The sequence below is a fragment of the Thunnus thynnus genome, chromosome 15 (genome assembly GCF_963924715.1).
Source record: "Thunnus thynnus chromosome 15, fThuThy2.1, whole genome shotgun sequence".
Taxonomy (NCBI): Eukaryota; Metazoa; Chordata; class Actinopteri; order Scombriformes; family Scombridae; genus Thunnus; species Thunnus thynnus.
The window spans coordinates 8,549,224-8,569,451 of record NC_089531.1 but is presented as its reverse complement, the minus strand read 5'-3'; the positions used below and the strand labels follow the sequence as shown (position 1 = coordinate 8,569,451).

General features: G+C 38.0%; 2 protein-coding genes across 5 annotated transcripts; one reads left to right on the top strand and one right to left on the bottom strand.

Annotated features, from left to right (window-relative positions):
* The first annotated feature begins 894 nt into the window (after positions 1-894).
* On the top strand, positions 895-6,812 carry LOC137198434 (G1/S-specific cyclin-E2-like). Of its 3 annotated transcripts, none has more exons than XM_067612286.1 (12): positions 895-978; positions 1,979-2,010; positions 2,121-2,178; positions 2,286-2,336; positions 2,419-2,564; positions 2,655-2,790; positions 3,524-3,670; positions 3,935-4,030; positions 4,148-4,282; positions 4,670-4,781; positions 5,126-5,283; positions 5,936-6,812. In XM_067612286.1, exons 1-12 carry the CDS (start codon positions 901-903, stop codon positions 6,014-6,016), a joined length of 1,230 nt encoding a protein of 409 aa, XP_067468387.1. In that variant the 5' UTR covers positions 895-900; the 3' UTR covers positions 6,017-6,812. The 3 variants fall into 3 exon arrangements, with proteins under 3 accessions (XP_067468387.1, XP_067468388.1, XP_067468389.1); XM_067612287.1 differs by lacking the exon at positions 895-978 and adding an exon at positions 985-1,135; XM_067612288.1 differs by lacking the exon at positions 895-978 and adding an exon at positions 1,316-1,399.
* Positions 6,739-18,523, bottom strand: ints8 (integrator complex subunit 8). Of its 2 annotated transcripts, none has more exons than XM_067612284.1 (28): positions 18,452-18,523; positions 16,943-17,081; positions 16,537-16,711; positions 16,124-16,264; positions 15,651-15,722; positions 15,410-15,461; positions 14,977-15,156; positions 14,654-14,761; positions 14,346-14,498; positions 13,650-13,750; positions 13,278-13,419; positions 12,983-13,053; positions 12,530-12,705; positions 12,288-12,418; positions 11,624-11,734; positions 11,233-11,437; positions 10,903-11,024; positions 10,027-10,211; positions 9,844-9,877; positions 9,398-9,457; positions 9,197-9,258; positions 8,982-9,100; positions 8,117-8,220; positions 7,869-7,919; positions 7,696-7,769; positions 7,552-7,616; positions 7,330-7,373; positions 6,739-6,951 (listed from the first exon to the last, which is right to left on the bottom strand). In XM_067612284.1, exons 1-28 carry the CDS (start codon positions 18,458-18,460, stop codon positions 6,835-6,837), a joined length of 3,003 nt encoding a protein of 1,000 aa, XP_067468385.1. In that variant the 5' UTR covers positions 18,461-18,523; the 3' UTR covers positions 6,739-6,834. The 2 variants fall into 2 exon arrangements, with proteins under 2 accessions (XP_067468385.1, XP_067468386.1); XM_067612285.1 differs by having other exon boundaries at positions 18,353-18,495.
* Positions 18,524-20,228: the final 1,705 nt, after the last annotated feature.

Below are 20,228 nucleotides of genomic sequence, written 5' to 3'. Positions count from 1 at the left end.
GTTATATGTTTTAACAGTTTTTTTTTTTTTGTTCATACATTCAGATATAGAGGAAATGTATTGTTAGATATGGACACTCAGCTCTGAAAAGTTTGGCTTTTTGCTTAAGAATTTTAATTTGTGAATATAAAACCTGGTCAAAATAGTAAACAAATTATTTAGATAAAACTGAGAGCAGAGATACCTGTCATATTCAGTGAATCCAAACAGTACATTTTTTTTCCAAAGTAGGCCTAAAGTAAAGTGAGGGTAAATATGATAAGCAATCAATCAAAAATGAGAAAAAATTTACTCCACAGTTGTTTTGTGTGTGAGTAAGACCAAAATAAATGTACCAGCGTTTCTCTACATAAAGTATAACTTACATCAATATCTTTCTTCAGTTTATGAAGCACCTTCCGGAGTGTCAAAAGTTCAGGTCTGTGATCTTTATATACAGTCTGTGGTGTGACCTCACAGCTCTGACAGCTCCCTGCTTTGTTTACATGCTGTTCCAGGAGCACGCGCTCACCTCTACTCTCTCTCCTATTGGCTGTCCGGATCTGTAGCCCCGCCCACCAACGGCCGGCCGGGAAAAAAACTGACAGAAACCAAAACTTTGTTACAAGATTGACGTTATTGTCATATGTTTTCTGAAATATAAACACTCAGTAAGGTTCGAATAAAATATTATACGTACATTAACAACATTCGCCCTCATAAAACGACTGTTTCTCCGTTTGGTAGCTAGTTTAGTTTTTTAAAAAAAACTCCTCTTGAAGCATTGAGGCTGTTGAAACTGATGCAAAGGTATACAAAAAAGATACCGAAAACATAATTACAGATTATCACCTTTAGTTTAAGCGTCTATTTAATTTAAAAATGTATTTAAATGGTTTAGGGTTGGGAGTATTTACACACATGCGCAATATGCCGCAAACGCGCATTTGGTGGCGCCAGCGCCAACTACAAATGTTACTGACTTACAACACGGACAGGGTAAGCTGCTCATATCACTGCTCCTGCAGAGATAACTTCTCTTTTAGCTCAGTATTTTAGTACTTTTGCACTTCTGAACCTTTTCAAAGTCGTTCGTAAGCAGGAGTTTATAGCTTAAAGATCCACTTTAAGCTGCAAGTTGCTCGTTATTTTGTCGGTGAGTTTAATAAACTCGGTTGTTGTCGAACTCGTTTTATCGTTGTGTTTAGCTAAGTTAGCTAACTCTAGCCGGCTAATGGTGGTGTTTAGTTGACAGAGAGAGCGGGGAAACACAGTTTGCGTCTTGTGAGCTTTAATTAGTGAGTTTGAGCTTTTGGCTGCTGCAGGAAGTTGAGTTCAGGATCCTTTGCAGGAATCTGTTCCTGTGTGGTGACCGGGTAAATTGGATGATAATGCATCTGAATCCCGATCAAACTTACTGGTAAAAGCGCAGAAATGGTCAAATAAACAGAAACGAACGACTTGTGTAATAGTTGATGATGATAATGTGGCTGTCTGTTAACGTTACTGTTGAATTCAAAGATTGTATCTGTGATAGTTTGCACAAAATGTCCTCCCTGGGCCTTTGTGTTGTTGCTGCATTAAAGGGAGCATTTGGAGGCTTTCATTCACTGCCTCTGTGCTCTTCTTGGTCTTTTTTGTGTCATGCATTTGCAGCATCTTAAGGTCTGATATGTGTGATATAAAACGTCCGAAACGTGAAATGTTTTAGTAGCAAAGTTTTAGCGGATGGAGGCAGCAGAGCGTGGTCAGTTTACGCGCTCATTAATAATGTTGGCGCGTATTATGAGGTCTGTAACAGCTGCATGATACATGTTGCATGAAACAAGGCGGGGTCATCGCTCTTTGTGGCTTTTCTTAGAATGAAAGTGTGTTTTATGCAATCCTAGACAGCTACAGCTGGTGGTTTCGCCATTTCCATCTGACGGCTAACTTCCTGCTTAGTTGTTCAATACATACTAACTAGTTTTTGCACATTTATCTGCTTTTTTTGTTACAGACAAAATCAGCCATAACCATGACAAGACGAAGGTAATGAACTTTTTTTGTTGCTTTATCAAGTATTAATGTATGTGCATTGGCTGAGTTGTTGATATAATAGCTTTTAGCTCCATTTTGAGATCAGTTCTGTGTTTTTGCAGTGGTCGCCTGCAGAAAAGATCTGAAATTGCACCTGGGCAGAAATGCAAAGCAACCAAGGTAAGAGCCCTTACAAATCATTAATTTAAGAGGTTTAATAAGTGATTATACAGGCAAGCATTTTTTGATGGTCTGACACACAACTTACAACTTTTTTTTTTTTTCAGCAAAGCAACAGAAAAAAGGTTCAGCCCCTGTCAAAGCTGCAGTGTGAGAAGGTATAGTTATAGTGCAGTTTGCTATTCATAGCTATTTGTTTGTAATTTATTTGGCACTGAGTTTTCTCACTTCCGTTTTCAGAACCAGCTGGTGCTTGAAGGTGTCTCCAAGCCTTGTGTTCTCATTGAGATGCCTGAGAAGGTAGTGAGGGACGACTTTGAGTCCGGCTATATAGTTCTCACTTCCAGTGATTCTTCTGTCCGGCCGTCTCCTCTTCTTCATCTTGGGTGATTATCACACATTATTCAGCCATGGTTTGACTCACGTTGAAGCCCACAGTCACAGTTTTAATAGAAAAGCTGCTCTGAATGTTACAGACGGGGATCTTCAGACGATGTGTGGGTGAAGATGGTCGGTAAGGAGCAGTGTTACAGACACAGCAAGAGTTTCATGCAGAAGCACCCGAGAATACAACCCAGAATGAGATCCATCCTCCTCGACTGGTTAATTGAGGTACTTTTTCGTCTGCGTTTCACATTTATCTCTCACATGCTTCAATAAGTGACTGTGTTTCTATACTTAAACTGGAGTGATTGTTTTTCAAGTATGCTTTGAGGTGAATTAAATTTTATTTTTGTCTGATAGCAGTGTTGTAAATGTAATGTACAAAACTAGATGAATCTATTGCTCCAACCAAATTATTATATGCTTGTGTTTGACCTCCTATTAGTACATGTTTTAGGCATTTGGTATACAGTATTTAAGACAAAATTCTGTATAAACATCATAAGAGCTGCAACTAACAATTATTTTTATTATCAATTAATCTGCTGATTATTTCCTCGATTAATCGTTTAGTCAATTAAATGTTTTGGAGTTTTTTTAATTGTGAGAAAGTGACATTCACAATTACACAGAGCTGACAGTGGTGTCTTTTTAATTAGCTTGTTTTATCTGACCAACAGTCCAAAACCTTAATATAGATAGAAAATATTCAATTTATTGTCATACATGACAGTAAATTGACAACTGGAGAGAGAGAGAATTTGCCATTTTTGCTTGAAAAATGACTGAAACGATGAATCAATTATCAAAATGGTGTTATTTTCACTTTTTGTAGCTTTGATACATGACGGTATCATTTTCTCACCACAAGTTCAGCTGAAGCTATGACAAATATTAAAAGTACTTAAGTTCAGATTAAAATATATATATTGTCAATGGTGTTTTGTTTTGTTTTTTTTAGGTGAGTGAGGCGTACACTCTTCACCGGCAGACCTTCTACCTGGCACAGGACTACTTCGACCGGTTCATGCTGACACAGGACAACATTGAAAAGGGCATGCTGCAGCTCATCGGGATAACTTGTCTATTCATAGCATCAAAAATGGAGGTAAGGAAGAAAAAAGGAAGGTATCGGGTCTCGTTTTCTCAAAATCACTCTGAAGATTAAACAAATCTGTGATCAGAGAGACTTTCACTTCAACAGCAGATTTCAGTACACTTGTGAAATATCACACTTAAACACAACAGTTAGTTTAGATCTTTTTTTCTGCTTAGTGGAAGCAGTACACAGAAAATATCTTATTTATATGACTGTGCATGTTGAAGAAGTGGAGTTTTTAGTCATGGTGCTGTTTTTCTTTCTTCCTTGTAGGAAGCCTGTCCTCCCAAACTCTCACAGATGGCGTACGTGACTGCTGGCACCTACTATGAACACGAGATTCTTCAAATGGAGTTAATCATTTTGAAGGTAAATCTGTTAAAAGAGTGTCTGTATATGTGTCTCAGTACATATTTTATCAGTTTTTTTTTATTATTAATCAATGAGAAAACTTTTAATTTTTGCATATTTGTGCTCGTTTTACAGGCGTTATGTTGGAACCTCTGTCCTGAAACCGCCGTGTCGTGGCTGAAGCTTTACTTCCAGATGGCATCAATGAACTCCGACTCTGACCTGCTCGAGTCGCAGTTTCCACAGGACACATATGTACAGATGACACGAGTAGGTGTTTTGAATGGCACTCTTTTTTTTAAGCATACGCACTGACACAAACCTCAAAATTTACCAGAGATGAGTCAACACTTGTCTTACACAGTCACAACAAAAATGAAACCTTGAAAGGGTTTTTTTTCTTTAAGAGCTATTGTTTTGATTTCATGTTGTTGCAGAACCTTCACATCAAGATACTTTCTCTCCCGATTCTTTATAACCACCCTCATGTGAAATTACATGACTGTCTCAGTACTTTTTCACTTTTGGCAATGAGTCACTTGTTGATGTTCCCGTTATCTGGTCATTAACCAAAGAAAAAATTAAAAGCACTTCCATCCAATTTGGCTCATGACTCATGTTCACTGTTGTTTTTCTTGTGTGTTTTTTTTTTTCTAGCTTTTAGATCTGTGTATCCTCAACATAAACTCACTGGACTTCCAGTATCGAGTGTTGGCCGCTTCGGTCTTGTGCCATTTCATTCAACAGGAAACGGTTGAAAAGCTCTCAGGTAAGGAAGTTGAGATTAATTTAAAATGTGTGTGTAAATTTGAAAAGCCTTTTGATATAACACCAGCTCAATATCTGGGTGAAAATTGGACCAGACAGAGCAGAGGTGTCTATTATAGTATTTATTTAAGTCAATCAAGAAATCAGATTTTGGTTTTGTGGTCTTTGTATCAAAGCCATAAACCCAAACCATTAAGCCACATCATTATCACTTATTGTCTGAGCTGTGATTGAATTATATACAGTATTACATGAAGTAAAGCAGGGTTTTTTTCTAGTGCATGTAATCGTGGCCATCTGAGATCTTCAAACTGAGCTTTCTTTGTGTTTTTTAATTGTGCTCAGGTCTGTCAAAAGATGCCATCCAGCCGTGTGTCAACTGGATGGCTCCCTACGTAGAGTCGGTGAGCCGGTTCGGCAGAGCGACACTGCGGGATTTCGCCAGAGTAAAGTCAGAAGACCGACACAACATCCAGACGCACACAGACTACATGACCATGCTGGTTAGTGTTTTCTTATTCTGACTGTTGATATTAAGTTGAGGATGATATTTTTGATTCTTGCCACTGACAAGCTTTCATAAAGCCTAATGGAAGCTGTAGTTATGTAATGCCATGTAAATTTGTGTCTTTATCTTTAAGTTTCTACAGTACTACATACTAATTTAGATTATAATAGGTAACCTACCTACCTGGTAACATGTTGGAGCTTTCCAGAAACCCTTAATTCTGTATGTCTTAGTATAGGACTGATCTTGTTTGATTGGTATTAATTGACTATGATAAATGTTATTTGGTTTCAATAAGCTTCTGTATTTGGCGTTTTGGGTGTGTTGAAAGTGTACTAATGAGTGTGTAGAAGTGGCTAAAAGATTTATTTCCTTTTTGAAACTAAAATATGTTTTTGTGCAGCGCTCTGCCCTCATTGGCTGAGAACAGGAAATTGAATTTTGTTCGTACAAACCCTTTACATGAGGACGAAGCAATATTTGTCTCATTTGATTTATTGACAAGGACTGTCTTGAGCTGAATCCCTGTTTTAAAGGGGAAAAAAAGTTAAAAATAAATTAGTAGCTATTTAAAGAATCTGAACTGTTGTCCACACATTATCATCGGTTCCTGACTTCTTCTTTTTTTTTTTTTTTTTATCTTTTAGGAGGACGTTAATCAACAAGAGGTAAACAGCCAGTTCCCCACTCCTCCCAACAGCACAGAGAAAACACTCTGCACACACTGAACTACAAGATGACTGATGTGAGTGTGAACGAAGACGACACAGGGTTGAATTTCTCACAAAGACAGACTCTTGTTTACTGGAGACGCCTGCCAGTCAAAGAGACGACTGTTAACAGGAATACAGAGTCTGACGGAAGGTTGTTTCTCACCCTGCTGATGTGAGAGATCTGTCACTGAATGCATTATCCAGGACAACGTGCCTGTATTTTAAAGAATCTTGGCCAAAGCTTTTTGTCCAGAACTTTTTAGCATTTTTTTTTTAGCAAGTAACTGGGTGCTTTTGATTCAGAAAAGAAAAATGTTTTTTAAAAAAAAAAGTTTCCAAGTTTGCTTTAAGTTATGATTTCCAGGAAATTACTTTGCATTACTGAATGTGATGTGCAATTGTTTACTTTTTGTGCATATTAAATATGTTCATAGCTAACAGGTAACGTTAAATGCTTCGGAGTATGACTGTATAATATGAGTATAGTGCAGCTACTTCTCCTGTCAACTAGATTCTTAATGTCTGATTGTGAAACTTTGAAATATGAAATGTTCTGTATGAGTCTGCACTTCAGGTGACTTTATTCAACACTGGTGAATAAAGTACAGACTCTTGTAGTTCATTCATATTGCTCAGTTTTCTTTATGCTATTATAAACAAGGCATTTTGTGACTCAGGGCAATGGATAGTCTGTGATTTTACTCATTTTAAGAATTCATTACAAATGATTACAAGTGTACAAATGAGCTACTATTTATTTAGAAATGTATTTTCTACTGCAAAATAAAAATGTACATTGCCACACCCCCCCAGTGGTTCCTTATTTTTTTCTACTAGAAATACAGCTTGGCCATCGCCTGCAGGAATCTCTTCTTCCTTTTCTGTGCAGCCAGCTGCAGCACTTCCTCTGGGTTACTGGTGTTCAGCTCCGTCTGTCCGATCGCTTTTATCTGAGGAAAAACATGTTAGAAATTATTTGAGATTAAACACGAGCAGGTTGAAATTGGACTGAAAATGGGGTTGAAAAAAACTGGGTTATTCCATTTATATTTTTAGATTTCTGGGTGACATAAACCCTGATTTAACAGCATTTAAACTGTTATATTTCAGTGTGAATTAGGTCTTATGTGCTGTATACATTGAAATATACTTATTTATATACTTTTCAACCACATTTAGGTTAGTGTTGACCATGTTTTTTTGATTGAATCAGTGCTTACTGTGCTGTTACTAGAACTACCGTTTATTCATCACAAATCATTGACATATTTTAACCATATTTAATAAAAGTAAAACCCGATATTCACTCCTGCACTTGAACTACTCACCGCTATTTGTCTTTTTTCAGTTTCACCTCGTTTGTGGTGAATATCTGATAACACAGTTAAGGGAGAAAAAAGTAAATACTGAAGACAACAATATGAAGAGTTAATGTAGTATTAAGACTAGCTGGAGGCTATGAAAAGTTTAAAACATAAACATTTCTAAGACTGAGGATGACTGACGTGGTTTTATTTTTCCTTATTATGAGTAATTAACAGCAAGGATACGTGTGAGGTATTCCAGGATGGTGACGTCCCAGATGTAGTCGTAGAACGAGTCCATGGCGTCGTGGCTGATACAAGATATTGCAAATGTTAACAACAGTGATCTTCAGCGGTGGTTACTGATCAATGTGTCATGTGACCTCATACCTGTTCTGCTCTTGAAGAGCCTTGAACGCCGTCATGTAGTCCACTTCTCTGAGAAACTGGCAGAGAACAGCAACCTTGATGGGGAGTAGAAAAGTAATTTCTATTTAAACACTGAAAACGGCACTTAAAGAATGTGACATTTACTAAATCAAATGTTTAGTTTGACCTCTGACCTGTGTGTGACAGTTCATCATCGAACAGCATTTGATCATCCTCTTTAGGACCTGCGAAGAATGTAAAACAGTGGGCTCGTTTGATGTTTTATGATTGTAATTTGTTCACAGAATACATCTAACGTTCTAGTACTTTTAACCTTTTTAACTGTAGAAATTAATCCTAAATCCATGTAGAAGAGCTGTTCATCAGCTCATTGTGGAACGTTTTATTAGTTACAGTATTGAGAGCGGCCTGTGTGATCTACCTGGTCGGTGTAAACATCAGGTGGTACGGCTTTGGTGAAGAAGTCGGAGCACACGGCTCCAGCCTGGAGGTAAAGGTTCAGTGCAGCAGAGTACTGGTTGGTCACTACAGAGAGAGAGAAACCAATTTAGCATACACATCTGGTTAATTGTTGTGTTTTTCTTCTGTAGCAGCCAGATGTTAATGCGCCTAACGTTGACAGTAACCTGTTTTTCTTTGTTATGTGGTTGCACGCTGTCAGGAGATGTTCACCCTCTGTGAACTACTAATGAGAGACTGGTGTGACAGTGGATCGTGCTGCAGGAAGCTGTTGACGAGTTTCAGTCAGCACCATCAGACCTGTGATAAACACTGTTGCTACTGCTAGTTACAGTAAAGCCACATGAGGCCAATTCATTGTAGTTGACTTAACGACACCAGCTTGTAAATTCATCACCTCATAATGAGCAAGAGTCACTTAAATTATTAACCTAAATTATTTTGTAACTGGTTAATCTGTCTATCAATTTTCAGCTATTTAACAGAGTCCAGGTCAATTGATTAATAATATTACAAGATATTATTGTTGTACGCAGCTGGGAAGTACTGACAAAAATGTGTTCAAGTGTCAATAAATTCATATAAGTAATTGTAACTGTTTTTCCATCAATCTTTGAACGGTATGGCTGTGAAAAAGGTACTAAATTGCACTCTTATGTGGTATTAAAAAGGTCTAAAACGTCTTAAATGTGATTTTGCAACTGCTACTTGACCCGAGTTTGCAGAAACCTCACTGATGAAATACTGCAGGCTGAACTGGAGAAAAACAAATGTTGTGTAGAATCATTAAAGCTCAAAGACTTTAGACCGCTTCTGATGCTTCGTACCAAAGTAGATGTCGGCCTGTGTGATGAGCCAGGACTGGTTGTTGGGGTTCAGGGTGAGAGCGTAGGACACCAGCTCTTTGACCGTCACGGCTACGGCTTCCACATCCACTGCCTGTATGCTGATAGACACACATCATCATCATCATCATCATATTTATCTTTTTGAGTTGATGTGTAAAATAGCGAGAATTAATATGTAGTGTATTTGTTCTTACTTAGGAAGAGAAGATGGCCAGATGGAGAGATGCTCTGCTGTCACTTCATTTACAATATCATCCTGAAGAAGAAAACATTGATTACGCTCGCTGAGAGGTTAATGAAGCAACATTTTAGAGTCTGAAGTGTGTGTTATTATATTGTTACTATAGTGTATTGTTCAAAATCCAATAATTTAACATGTCAAAGTTGAGACATACCCGCACGATGCTGTGGAGCCTCACAAACAGTGAGATGAGGGTTGTCAGCACCAGCGGCTCCTGTGAGGAAATAACATGAAACTTGTTACCTTTGTATCATGAACACCTCGTCCAATAACGCACTGCTTCTAGGGCTGCGACTATCAATTATTTTTTATTAAATATTACTCTTTGTATCATGTTCATGATTAATCGATGAGTTGTTTAGTCTATAAAATGTCAGAAAATAGTGAAAGATGACAATCACTGAATCCCAAAGTCCAAGATGCAACCTAAAATGTCTTCTTCTGTCCTGACCAGCAGTCAACTACCCAAAGATATTCAATTTACTATCATAGTTAACTAAAGAAACCTGAAAATATTCACATTTAAGAAGCTGCAACCAGAGAACTTAATCATTCCAGCTGTTTCCACGGTGGGTTTTGTTTGCCTTATTGTGTACTTACTCTGAGTTTCTTGATGAAAGTGATGAATTTACTCCTAAATGGGTTAAATAAACAAAAAGAACACACTGGAATCAGCATTACTCTTTCACACTGTACACTGCACATTGTACTTGAGTTTTCATTTCTCTAAAACATGTAAAAACCATAAAACATTAGGAGAAGTATGAGTATACATGTTCGTACCTGTGCAGGATGCCCATAGAGGACTCTCTCTGTTTAATGAGGCCCACTCGACCATCATTGTTCCTCTTGTGCTGGATGGACACGCTGCAGATCTGCACCACAACGTCCCAGAGCTCTTTGGCAGTGCGTCGGCTCTCTTTAGGACCTGGGAGCTCTTTGCATGTGGAGGCCAGGAGCTGACCAAGCTAGAGAGAGGGGGGACAAATGAAAACCACATCAGGTCTCGACTGTGTCAACCATGTCAGACCCACCATCCTTACAAACTCGCTATTTGAACCCATAGATTTACTTTGAATTCAAATGGAGATCCCATTGTTTCCAAAGGTACCAAACATGTCCTTTTAAATTACGGGGAACTGGTATAAAATCATGCACAATACTTTATAATAATCGTGTGGCTTACACAATGTGATGTAAATATGTTTCTCTATCTTGAAAGCTACTTTAAGCGGAAAATCTGAGTTCAAGAAGTTCATTTTGAACCACGTCTGCCTGTGTGTGTTGATATTCAAGGGAATTTAGATACTGTGTTTTGTTGCCGATTATAGCAGCTGTCTACATTTTGTCAGAATAAATCAACTTTATTGAAGATTTTATGAGTTCAGTGAGCTCATAACAGCAGAGCATACAAAGATTTAAGTCCCTCAGGGACATTTAAATCAAACTTTATGCTTCCTGTGGGCACAAGAAGACTAGCGACCAATTTGTGGAAGCTAATGGGGATCCAAATAAAGAATAAAAAATAATAAGACATATTTAACTATTTTGTAACCTACAAAAATGTTTCCTGGACCAGTAACCTGAAAGATGCTCGTAGAATCAAGTGTAAGAAACAATGATAGTATTTATCTGCTACAAGGAGGCTGTAACAGTTACCTTGATGTACGGGTTGTTCATGACCAGAGACGGTGGCACCTGCAGAGTCAGGTAGTCGTTCTCCCTCCAGTTCAACATGAAGGCGACACACTCCTCTCCCACCACCTGACGAAGAGGCAGATCTGGAGACAAAAAAAACAAGGATACTCAAATATTTAGAGCATCTGAAGAGCTGATACTGTTTAAACTACTTTAGGCTGGTGAGTTAAATGTAAAAATATTAGGAACAGCTTTTATATACTGACTAGCTTTGACAAAACCAGAAGTTTTGAACAAAGTACAGGCAAGTACAGATCAGATAATGACTCCACACTGTCACCATCCACTCACCATGAATCCTCATCTCCAGGTAGCCCCTGACTCTGCTGACCAGGTCGGGGGGCGGTCGCTCCTTGCTGCCTTCGGCCGCCATCGCCTCGTGTGCGCGGACCTCCAGCAGCAGCATCTCGTTTAGCATCACCTGCCTCAGCTTTGGTGAGAACTCAGTAACCAGCTCCAGGCAGGCGGAGAAAAGCTGCCGTGCATGGACAAAGTCCTGAGACAACAGAAAAACATCATTATTATCACTTTTATGTGATATCCACAACATAAAACAACCTTTACCAATCAGTAACTGTCCAACTTTTTAATTTAGATGCATAACGAAGAGGAAAATTCCTCTTACCATGAAATGTATTTTTGAAATAAGTTACAATTTTGAGCACTGATAATGTAATCATACCTTTATTGATATGCAGTGGAGGCCTTTGGCCATGAGGATGTAAACCAGGTCCTTGGTCAGGTTGTCTTTAATACCGAGGATCACGTTGATGTAGTCTGGAGGAACCTCCCACTGAACACACACACACACACACACACACACACACACAGAAAATGATGTTTTAATTGTGTCAGTATGTCTTTTTCATTATATCTGATAAGGAAGTGATATTGCATTTTCCAGTAACTCTTCACTTTAAGTCCCCCTATTTAGCATTTATAAGCAGTACATTAACGTTATTAAATGTTTATAACACACTATAATGCAGTAGTAATCAGATATAAGTGTTTGTTAATGTAGTTGTCAACAACTATACCTCCTCCTGTGAGCAGAGTTAACTGGATAATGGTAAAAAAATGGATGACAGTATAGTAAAATACAGCTGTAATAATATAAAATATGTCTTCATAGGAAATGTTTATGTACACTGTTTAAATAATAATCCTAAATAGGGGCATTAAAGTAAAAGTTAATGTCACCAATTTCCATAATAGGATATAAAATATCTAATACATATATCAAATTTAATATCTAAAATATAAATGTAGAATAAAAAATACTGAATATCTGTGATATTAGCACTTGAGTTAATATCTCTTCCACTATCAGTTTGTTGACCTCTGACCTTACTGTTGACCCTCCAGAAGGGTCGTTCGGCCATGCCGTGGAGTTCGATGAGGATCTGCCTGATCCTGCGCGGCTCCAGGGAGAGGATGAGCTGCTGCTCGAGCTGCCCGATGTTCACGCTCGCTGAAGCTTTGGAGAAACAAACCAAAAATATACGTGAAGTCACAATCTCAAAGACCTGCTGAAATGTGCCACTGAGCATTTACAACACACACACACACACACACACACACTCTGTACCTGGAATGTCATAGAAGGAAGGCAGAGGCTTGGCGCTGAGGTTGATCGTGGCCGACCTCTTCCTCATCTGCTCCACCAGGACCTTCCTCTCTTCCTCCTTCAGCAGCTCCATGAAGAGCTTATGAGACGACACCACAAATACCAGAGACAGATCCTCCAGTCTTTCACACAAAGTCCTGCACGACATGAATGGTCTCATTAAAAAAGGTGATTGACACACAGCAGCAGTATGATGTCAAATCACAGCTGTTTAATGAAGAACTCATGCAGACTGTGAAGAAGATACTGCACATTGATCTGCACCACGGTAGGCTCTGCAATTCCTTAAATTCAGGTTTTATGGTCCCTATATGTAGTACACCAGCGTGTCATGTCACCACATGAACTGTCAGCATATCTCTGCATCCGTTTGTTGTATGTGACAGTTAAGTGACTCTGCTGTATGTCACTCACTTCATAAAATTGGCCATGTTTCTTCTGGATGTTTCTGATGGACGCTCCTTTTCCAATGATCGCGTGCAAACCTGTAAGACGAAGAAAAATCATATTCAAATTTGCAGCGACATGAAATTTTACCATCACCTGGCAAATCACAAGTTACACATTTAACTCCTCAAACCTCAGCACAGCTTTCCCCACGTCTTAACTTTTCATAATCAGAGGGTTTTTTGCTTTATTGCTACAATCACATATAAGTGATTGTTCTGCGCCTTTATTTAAGATATTTAAGGATTTTTGAGCTCCTTACCTCTAAAATGAAGTCCACCATTCGTTTACTGGGCTTAAGAAGCACCTGCTGGAAACGTACGCAGAGGACGTCTCCTTCCAGAGCATCTCGGACAGCGTTGCAAACACACAGCTTGTGGCAAACCTCATCCAGCCCCGTTTCTCTGCACAGAGATAACTCTACTTATTACATGGCTTCTTACCACAGTAATTAATTATCTGATGAGACATATTGATTTAAATGATTTCATTAAAACTTAATAACATGTTATTCATGGATAACCAATGCAAGTAATACCATGTATCAATAGTAGTTACACATTTATAGGCCTATAAAAGATAAACACTGTTATGTTTGTATGAGTTCTAGTTTTGGAATGAATTGTCGTCTCACCCTTGTTGGACTTTGTACAGAAACTCCCTGAGAACCGACCGTCTGAAGTGGTTTGGCAAACTGTGTGTCACGTTGTCTTTGATGAAGGCTTCGATGACAGCCTGTAAGAGTGGAAGCAGAATTTATTTACAAGTTCTACGTGATATATAAAAAGTACTACACATAATTAATAAATACCTCCATTTAGTCAAATGTCCTTGTAGTTTGTACTCAATAATCTTCAGTTTACAGCTGGAGCTTTACCAAATGTCACATTACTCATTATTAGGGCTACAACTAATGATTATTTTCATGATTAAATAATTAATCGTGTCTATAAAATGATGGAAAATAGTGAAAAAAGCCTGATATTATTTACCAGAGCCAAATGTTATGTCTTTAAATGTCTTACAACCAAACAGTTGAAAACAATAATATTCACTTTACTGTCATGTATGACAAAGAAAAGCATTAAATCACATTTGAGGAGCTGAAACCAGCAAATGTTTTGGCATTTTTCCTTAAAAAAATGACCAAAATGATTATTATTTACTCATTAAATGTATCTTGGGCATATATTGTATGTTTTGACAAATACAAAAATTCCAGTGTATTTGCACCAAGTTCCATCATATCTTTCTCTTCATGTTGTAGTCCCAGATGTATTTTTACATAAACGTTGAAGAGCTTTAATGTCAGTGCAGGATCAGCTCTAACCTGGTAGTTGTGTGTCCTGATCAGACTATTGATCTGATCATAGGTAGAGGACTGGTAGTCAGAGGAGTCACAGTCTCCAGTCAAAGCTTTGCAGGCGTTCCAGTAGCCGGCCAGTCGCTTCTCATCCAGGTGAACATGGACCGTCGAGTCCAACTGAAAGACAAACAGGAATAACTCTGATACTACTGATTTCTTAAAATCCTTATGGGAATAGTTTATTGTATTAAAATGAGACAAATCTGAACATAGTTGAGTTATGAAACTGTCATTACAGGATTACAAAGAACAACATTACACAATGAGTCTACCTTCTTTAACAGTTCCTTTGTCTGTCTGAAGTGATCTCTGGCTTTTTCAAACGCTGGCTGGTCTGTGCAGCCTTGCTGGAAGAAAATAGCTCCCAAATCATAATGAACCTAAAACAAACCAAGAAAAATTAGACAAATTTTGGTTTCAGTTCACCATGAACTATACAGTCAATTATTTTCAACTGGGACTACATACTAAAATCAAAGATAAGATGCACATTCAGCAACAGTTTCAGTTTTCAGCGGATTCAAAATGCCAAATTTAAGAGTTGTAATCACACAGATCTGATGCACACATTTATCTGGATTAATTGTCCACCGACCTGACAGTGTAACTCATCAGCACTGATGCGAAGCCCTGCGGTCGAGGACTCCGTCTCTCCGTTGGCAGCGGCATCAGCAGCCAGCAGATCAAGAGTCCTCAGCGTGTGAACGTAGAAGTCTTTCTTCAGCTGCAGAGCTCCTTCCAGGACGCTGATGGAGTCGGTCGCCTGCTCTTTCAACTGAAGGAATAATGTCATATAAGAAGAAAGAAACAGTATCAGTGAAGTACAAGACAATCTCTTAGAATCTCACACAAGAGGGATTATTAGAAAAGGTGATTTGATGAAATGTTGTTCATCCAAACCTTTATAAAATCAAGGTTATCACTGAAATGACTCTAAAACATGGATAAAATGTTATTCAACATCAGCAGTGGTCTGAACAATATATTTGAGGATTTCCACTATATGCATCAAAAACATGTTCACTCACCACAGTGAGGATGTTGTCGGTCATCTCTTTCTCCTGCTGCACAACATTCAACCTGAGACACACCGAAGGAAAATAAGTCACTAATGTCTTTCTGTGGACTCAAACTCACCACTTAAAAAAGCAAATTGGACATTTTGGAGGCTGCACAAAGTTTCAGCTAAACACAAACAAATCTTCTATTTGCTCTGTAAACAACTTGGGCTTGTTTGAAATATGAAGGAAAAAAATGAGCAGAACGTACATGTTCATCTGGTGAGGTCCCGGTTTGGTCTGTTTCTCTGGAAAGCTGCTCAGCACGATGGTTCTGATGGCCCTTTGACACAAGAAAAAAAACGGACATATAGGGTCAAAATTTTTGTTGTACCACACTGATTGGATATATCGCCAGCAATTTATGTACTCAACTGATGCTTAAAACGGCCAAGTTAATCAGAAAAAGCATGCAAAGTTTTTGTCCTGGTGAATCACTGCTCTATGATGTACTTCAATGGAAATTTGTTGCATGTGGCATTTCTTTCCGTCTCCTTCCACTATTATCTGTCTACAAAAGTATCAAATCTAAAAATTAGATGTCAAAAATTATATCAGTTTATATGAATGTGTGAATTGTTATTTAACTAAGATTCATAAATAACAAATTATTTGACAACAATTGTGTCTGATTGGGTCTGTCTGACCACAGTTTTATGTCTGTTGTCCTGGTGTTTCACTCACCAGCGGTTGTAGATGATAACAGCCATGGCTGTGGTAGGAGGCAGAGTGGACAGATCCAGGTCCACATGTTTCACCCCTGGCGGTACTTTGCTCACACACAGGAGCTCGTTCAGTAACATATTTAACACTGGAATGGTCAAGCTGGCAGGGAAGAAGGATAGATTATTACATCCAGTGAGGTAACAGGCTGTAATACTTGTTAGAAAGCAGCCAGCAGCATTTAACTTTACATCTCTGACTTTCTAGTAAAGTAGTTTAGCTTTTATCCTTCAAATATATGTTGAAAAATTAGACTTTCGTAATTTAAAGGGTAACATAACAGAGAGCTTCAAATCTTCAGGTACAGGCATTAATCGCAGTTAAGACATACTGTTGATTTTGAATTAAAAGCCTCAACACACACTCACACTCACCCTTTCTCAAGTAAATCCAGATCCCATTTCATGTGTGCGGCTACTTTCAGAGCCAGCAGCTTCAGGGTGCGGTTCCTGCGGTTGTCTGCTGGAGGCTGCACCTGATTCTGCTCGTTCACTGAGGGTTTGGATGCCTGCTCCAGGAACTGGATGATCAGCTGCACCGGTGTCGGATCTGTTGAAACACACACACATATGTACTTTATATGGACCAACATGCACACACACCATTTTGTTCCACAGATCTGTGATGTCAGGAGTCATTTGGTATTTTTTTAAGCCAGTTAAAACATATATTTATTAAAAGGGAAAATCTGTATAACACGTTTATGCTTGACATTTTCTTCATTCTGTTTATTATATTGGTAATAATCAGACCGCTGTAAGTGTATAATAAAAGCTGTACCTGGGTTTGACTTCTCCAGGTGTTTCTCCAGCAGGCTGCCGTCCAGGAGGAACTCAAACCAGGAGGTCTGAAGAGGCGTGCTGGGCCGACTGCTGGCCACAGCAGCGACTCGGTCCGCCGCCTCCGCACTCATCCTCCCCTGGTGAACAGTGATACAAATTTACCTTTTACGACATAATAAAACCTGTTTGACTTATGATGTGAAGGGTGATGTGAACAGGGCATCGATGAACATTTCAACAGAGGGCATGTATGAAGTGGACAAAATTTCTTAGCTACATAATTTAAAAAATAAGACTGAGGTCAATGCAACTGTTTTATAATAACATCTTGAATAATAAGAGTTGCGCTGCAACAATTAATCGACTGAAGCTGAATTAAAAAAGGCAACTATTTTGACAATCGTATAATTTTCAGAGTTCTCAAACGTGACAATTCGCTGCATTTCTTGTTCTTACACATTAGTAATAATAATAATAATAATAATAATAATAATAATAATAATACAGTTTATTTATACAGAGCTATTAAAAAGGCACTCAAAAACGCTTGACATAGATAAATTAAATGGCAAAACTTAGTTACACACAATAAAATCAAAGCATCAAGAAAGACTGTTAAAAGTACAAAAAATGCATTAAAAGAGAATAAAAGACAAAAAAGACTCATTATAGTAGGTCACGCAGTAACATGCACAAGTCATGTACATCACGGTAAATGTAGTACTTCAATTTTGACAATTTTTCTTTGTAGGCAAGTCCGCCAACTTTATGGAAGTGTAATACCAAATCACTAGAGTAACTCTTTTAAACTTGTGATATAAGAATCTAAGATGTCAAATGGTCGTCAAACAGAAGTCGTCAAAATTATACTGTACAAGTACAAGATTCAAGTACAGTACTTGAGTAAATGTACTTACTTTCCAACACTTTGTACACAAATAAATTTGTGTTTAATTTCCTACTTGAAGCACACAACGTTAGCTAAATTCTGTATATATTGTGTACATGCAGTATAGTACAATAAGTGGTTATAGAAGCGGTTTAAATATCTGTATCTCCCAAGGAGGCAAACATTTATACGCGGTGCTGCCTCCATGACTGGCTAAATAAGTTAGTGAAAGTGGATAGCTAGTTAGCTAATAATGATGTTTTAATTTCATGTAGTGGCCAGAGGAGCTTTAATTTGTAACTATGCGCAGTCCCGAGTGGGCGGAGATTTCAACTTAGTCCAATGGAACTGTCCGAGTATGACCGACCCAAGGTGGCTCGGGGCTGCCATGGTTACAGAATCAAGCGCACCCCCTCCACTCTCTGTTGTGTCTGAAACCAGCGGTGTTTGGGCTAACTCTACGGCTAACTAGCTGAACTCTACAGCCTGGTCCGCGCACTAACGGACGGGTTTTCTTACCTTAACAAGCCAAAATGATCAAGCAGAAGATATAAGTGCTAAATGTACAACAAAATCTCCAAAGTGCTGGTGGGGCTACACAGACTGTTTGATTCTCACATAATTCATTCTGCGCTCCGACGTCTTTCCGTCGTAATTCCGGTTCCGCTTCGTCGTCAGGGAGACTCACAGCGGCGCCACATGTGCGCATATTTATACTCTGTGAATCTCTCATTTATGGATATATACATTTATGGTCTCATTCTTATAACTTTTTCATTAATACGTAAGCGCGCACATGCAGACATCTATCGTTAAATGTCTCTGAATATAACATAATTTATGTGCGTAAAAGATAGTTAATTAGCAGTGGTAGAAAGTAACTAAGTACATATTCAAGTACTATTTGACAGCTTTAGTTACTTTTCAGATGAAGATTTGACACAATGGATAATATAACAAGCGTTTAAAATACAACACATTGTTAAAGATGAAACCAGTGGTTTCCAACCTTTTTGAATTTTGACGTCTTACAAAAAGCAGTGTGTAGTCGGGGTCACATTTCAGATGTCAATGAGTTGTTAACAGCTCCACCAAATAGTGATTTTTCCCTCTAAACTTCTCACATGGTTTAATTTCAATAAATGTTCAAATGATCCAATATTTCACCAAAAATAAAAGATTAGAGAAAAAACAGATTTGTGTATCAGAACTTTGTTTTTTCTTCTTTCCTCTCCCATTAATCATCTCAAGACCCCTCAGATTTATCTGGTGACCCTTTGGAGGGGCCCAACCCCTAGGTTGGGAACCACTGGACTAAACTAGCTAACTATATATAAAGTAGTTGAAACTATCTCCACCTCCAGCAGCTACAACAGTAACATGCTGCTCTAACACTGATGCTTCAGTATTAATAATCTAATGATGTCATATATAATAATATATCAGTCAGAGGGACAAAACCACTACGTTTACTGCAATACTTTAACTTTAACTTTTACTGAAGTAGGATTTTTCATGCAGGACATTTACTGTAATGGAGTATCTTTACATGCTGTATTGGTACTTTTACTAAAGTAATGAAGTCTGAATACTTATTCCACCACTGTTAATTAGTTTGAGGGCTGCTTGTAACCTTTTTTTAGTAATACTGTAAGTATTAAGTAGTAAGAACTGCTATGCTTATAACACAAACATGACTGAATGTAGATTTATGAGACTGAACTTCACTTATGTGTTACTTGATTTCAGGCTCTTAAGTTAAATTCTGTGGAGTACAATTTTATCCAGACATAAAATGACGAGGGAAATGTTAAATTTAAGTGAGGATACTAATAATTACCAATGTTTTTGTTTTGTTATGTTTTTTAAGAAAATATATAACACAAACAAATATCTATAGGGACTTTAGGAGCTCATTGAACACGGAAATTTGATATTTATTTGGCAACTGATACTGTAAAAAGGTTCTTTTAATATGGACAGTATATCTAAAACCTGAAAGTGAAAGTTCAGAATTCAAATGGAAAAGATTAAAGACCCTTCACACCCTCACAGGTTTTCTCACTTGATCTGGCAGATTAGACCTCTTATCAGATTGGGGTTAGGTAAGAATTACATAATGTAACCACATTCTTGGTAACTAAAATAACGATGAAGGTGTGATATTTCCCACCATAACAAGTGTAAAAAAAAAAAAGTTAACATGAGAGTGACGACAGTCTGTGCACACACTGTCCTGAAAGAGGATCTAATCAGCCAAAATACTTAATAAATAACTGTGAGAGAGAATGTGACAGAAAAGATAAAAATGACAAATGAAAATGAGACACAATCAAAAGCTTAGTCTGATCTTTGTAAAAAGAAACAGAAAACAAGAAAATTGCAAAAGCGAAAA

Bases quoted from the DNA above. Each gene is read 5' to 3' on its own strand.
- LOC137198434 (XM_067612286.1), top strand. From the start codon at position 901: ATGCGCAATATGCCGCAAACGCGCATTTGGTGGCGCCAGCGCCAACTA. The intron at 4,283-4,669 runs GTAGGTGTTTTG...TTTTTTTTCTAG, and splicing joins CATATGTACAGATGACACGA to CTTTTAGATCTGTGTATCCT. The intron at 4,782-5,125 runs GTAAGGAAGTTG...AATTGTGCTCAG, and splicing joins AACGGTTGAAAAGCTCTCAG to GTCTGTCAAAAGATGCCATC.
- ints8 (XM_067612284.1), bottom strand. The intron at 14,762-14,976 runs GTCGGTGGACAA...GGTTTGTTTTAG, and splicing joins CTGATGAGTTACACTGTCAG to GTTCATTATGATTTGGGAGC. The intron at 7,374-7,551 runs GTATCCTTGCTG...CTGTGTTATCAG, and splicing joins CATCCTGGAATACCTCACAC to ATATTCACCACAAACGAGGT.